We start from the raw sequence: 2,126 nt of genomic DNA on the forward strand, positions 1-2,126 counted from the left end.
GGCCACCAGGACTGTGCTTGTCACCTGTCCACTGGGTCAAAGATCCCCCTTACGCCCTTCTTGGCACAGGTGGGATGAGGGGAGAAGCCAGGTGTCTCTCCCCCTGCCCCCCGCCCCATCTCCTCTGCATCCAGCCTCCACAGGCTTTGCTCCTCCCACGGTCCCTCCAGCTCTGCATCCAGGGAGGACGGGGGCGTCCTGCAGTGGCTAACCTCTGTGTTCTCTTACTTTTTCTGTTTTCAGCTCTTGCAGCACCTCTGAGATGAGTTTCCCGTATTCAATTCCCTCTGCTGAAGTTCCCAATTCAGGTTCTGTTTTCCTGATTAGACTTTGACCAAGAGGGGTTACCTCTGTGATGTTCAGTGTAAAATACACTTAAACATCTCTTTTACATTCCCATCACTGGAGACAGCATCTCTGGACTCCCCACTTTCAAAGAGGAGGGCATCATTGATTCCTACCCTTCTCTTCAGCTCCTAAACACAAAGACCCTCCAGTCCGGCCCCTCGGTGGTGCTGGGGGCCTGTTTTCCTGGAGTGTGAGCTGTGTGTATCTTTCCTAGGGCCTCTTGACAAGAAGGTCCCTTGGGTGTTTTCATTACCTGCAAACTGTTTCTCTCGCCTCTTCACTCTTCTCAAAAAATGCTGTTGGTACTGAATGGCTTTAGGTAATTCTTCATCTTCAGCAGCTGGGAGAAGAGTAGAAGGTGAATTTCTCAAGATGGATTTTTTTTTTTGTATTTCTGTTTTTCTTTTTTTCAATTGGGGTATAATTGCTTTCCAATGTTGTGTTAGTTTCTGGTGTACAATGAGTCAATGGATTTTTAAACGTTACTGGCTAGGACTTTCCTGGTGGTCCAGTGGCTAAGACTCCGAGCTCCCAATGCAGGGGGCCTGGGTTCCATCCCTGGTCAGGGAACTAGGTCCCATCTGCCACAACTTAAAAAAAAGATCCTGGGTACTGCAACTTAAGATCCCATGTGTGGCAAATAAGACCAGGTGCAGCTAAATAAATAAACACTGCAATAACTACTGGCTAAGCCCCCTCCTCTTCACAACACCTCAAGCAACACAGGTCTCCTGAATCTGGAGGCACTACCGGAAGTTTCCTCAAGCACCGATCTGCTACCACATCCCCAACACCTGTGTGTATCTGTGTGCACGTGTGTGTGTGGACACGCATGGTGCACGTCTCTCTCCACATCCCTAACACCACTGCATCCTTTCCCCACCTGGCCTAGAAGCCCAGCACGCCCCAGCCCCACCCCTGCTCCAAGACAGGGAGGAAGTGCAGCTCACCTGGCTCCCCAAAGCATCCTTCCTGCGGCTTCTGCCAGCTGAGAATGGCCTGCAGCCACCGGAGCTTGTAGAAGTCGGAGAAGCCACTCATCCCACAGAACACAACTGGAAGCAAAGACAGGGGACCCTCTGCAGGCCTGCCCCCCAGGCCCACCTATTCCCCCTCCCCAAGGCCACCATGGTGCCATCTGCTAGAGAGAAGCAGCACCAGGAGGTGGGCAGTCAACACCGTGGCTGGGACTTCCCTGGTGGTGCAGTGGATTGGAGTCCGCCTGCCAATGCAGGGGACACCAGTTCGATCCCTGGTCCAGGAAGATTCCACGTGCCTCAGAGCAACCAAGCCCATGTGCCACAACTGCTGAGCCTGAGCTTGAGGGCCTGCGAGCTGCAACTACTGAAGCTCATCCCTAGAGCTTGTGCTCTGCAACAAGAGAAGCCACTGCAATAAGAAGCCTGCAAACTGCAATGAAGAGTATTCCTGCTGCTGCTGCTGCTGCTAAGTCGCTTCAGTCGTGTCCGACTCTGTGCGACCCCATAGACGGCAGCCCACCAGGCTCTGCCATCCCTGGGATTCTCCAGGCAAGAACACTGGAGTGGGTTGCCATTTCCTTCTCCATTGTGTGAAAGTGAAAAGTGAAAGTGAAGTCGCTCAGTCGTGTCCGACTCATAGCGACCCCATGGACTATAGCCCACCAGGCTCCTCCATCCATGGGATTTTCAAGGCAAGAGTACTGGAGTGGCTTGCCATTGCCTTCTCCGGAAGAGTATCCCTAGCTGACTGCAATTAGAGAAAGCCCTTGCCAAAAAAAAAAAAAAAATCAATGAAGA

At 52.3% G+C, this 2,126-nt stretch overlaps 1 protein-coding gene across 2 annotated transcripts in view; it reads right to left on the reverse strand.

Moving 5' to 3' along the window:
* LOC104988936 (chromosome unknown open reading frame, human C16orf89) overlaps positions 1–2,126 on the reverse strand; it is a 15,019-nt gene that overhangs the window by 2,583 nt on the left and 10,310 nt on the right. For both annotated transcript variants that reach the window (XM_010840436.1, XM_010840435.1), the window contains 2 exons: positions 1,299–1,403; positions 602–688 (listed from right to left, as the gene is read on the reverse strand). In XM_010840436.1, the coding sequence (XP_010838738.1) occupies positions 602–688; positions 1,299–1,403 (192 nt within the window). The remainder of the gene's footprint in view (positions 1–601; positions 689–1,298; positions 1,404–2,126) is intronic.

This window comes from Bison bison, unplaced genomic scaffold (genome assembly GCF_000754665.1).
Source record: "Bison bison bison isolate TAMUID 2011002044 unplaced genomic scaffold, Bison_UMD1.0 scf7180017864144, whole genome shotgun sequence".
NCBI lineage: Eukaryota > Metazoa > Chordata > Mammalia > Artiodactyla > Bovidae > Bison > Bison bison.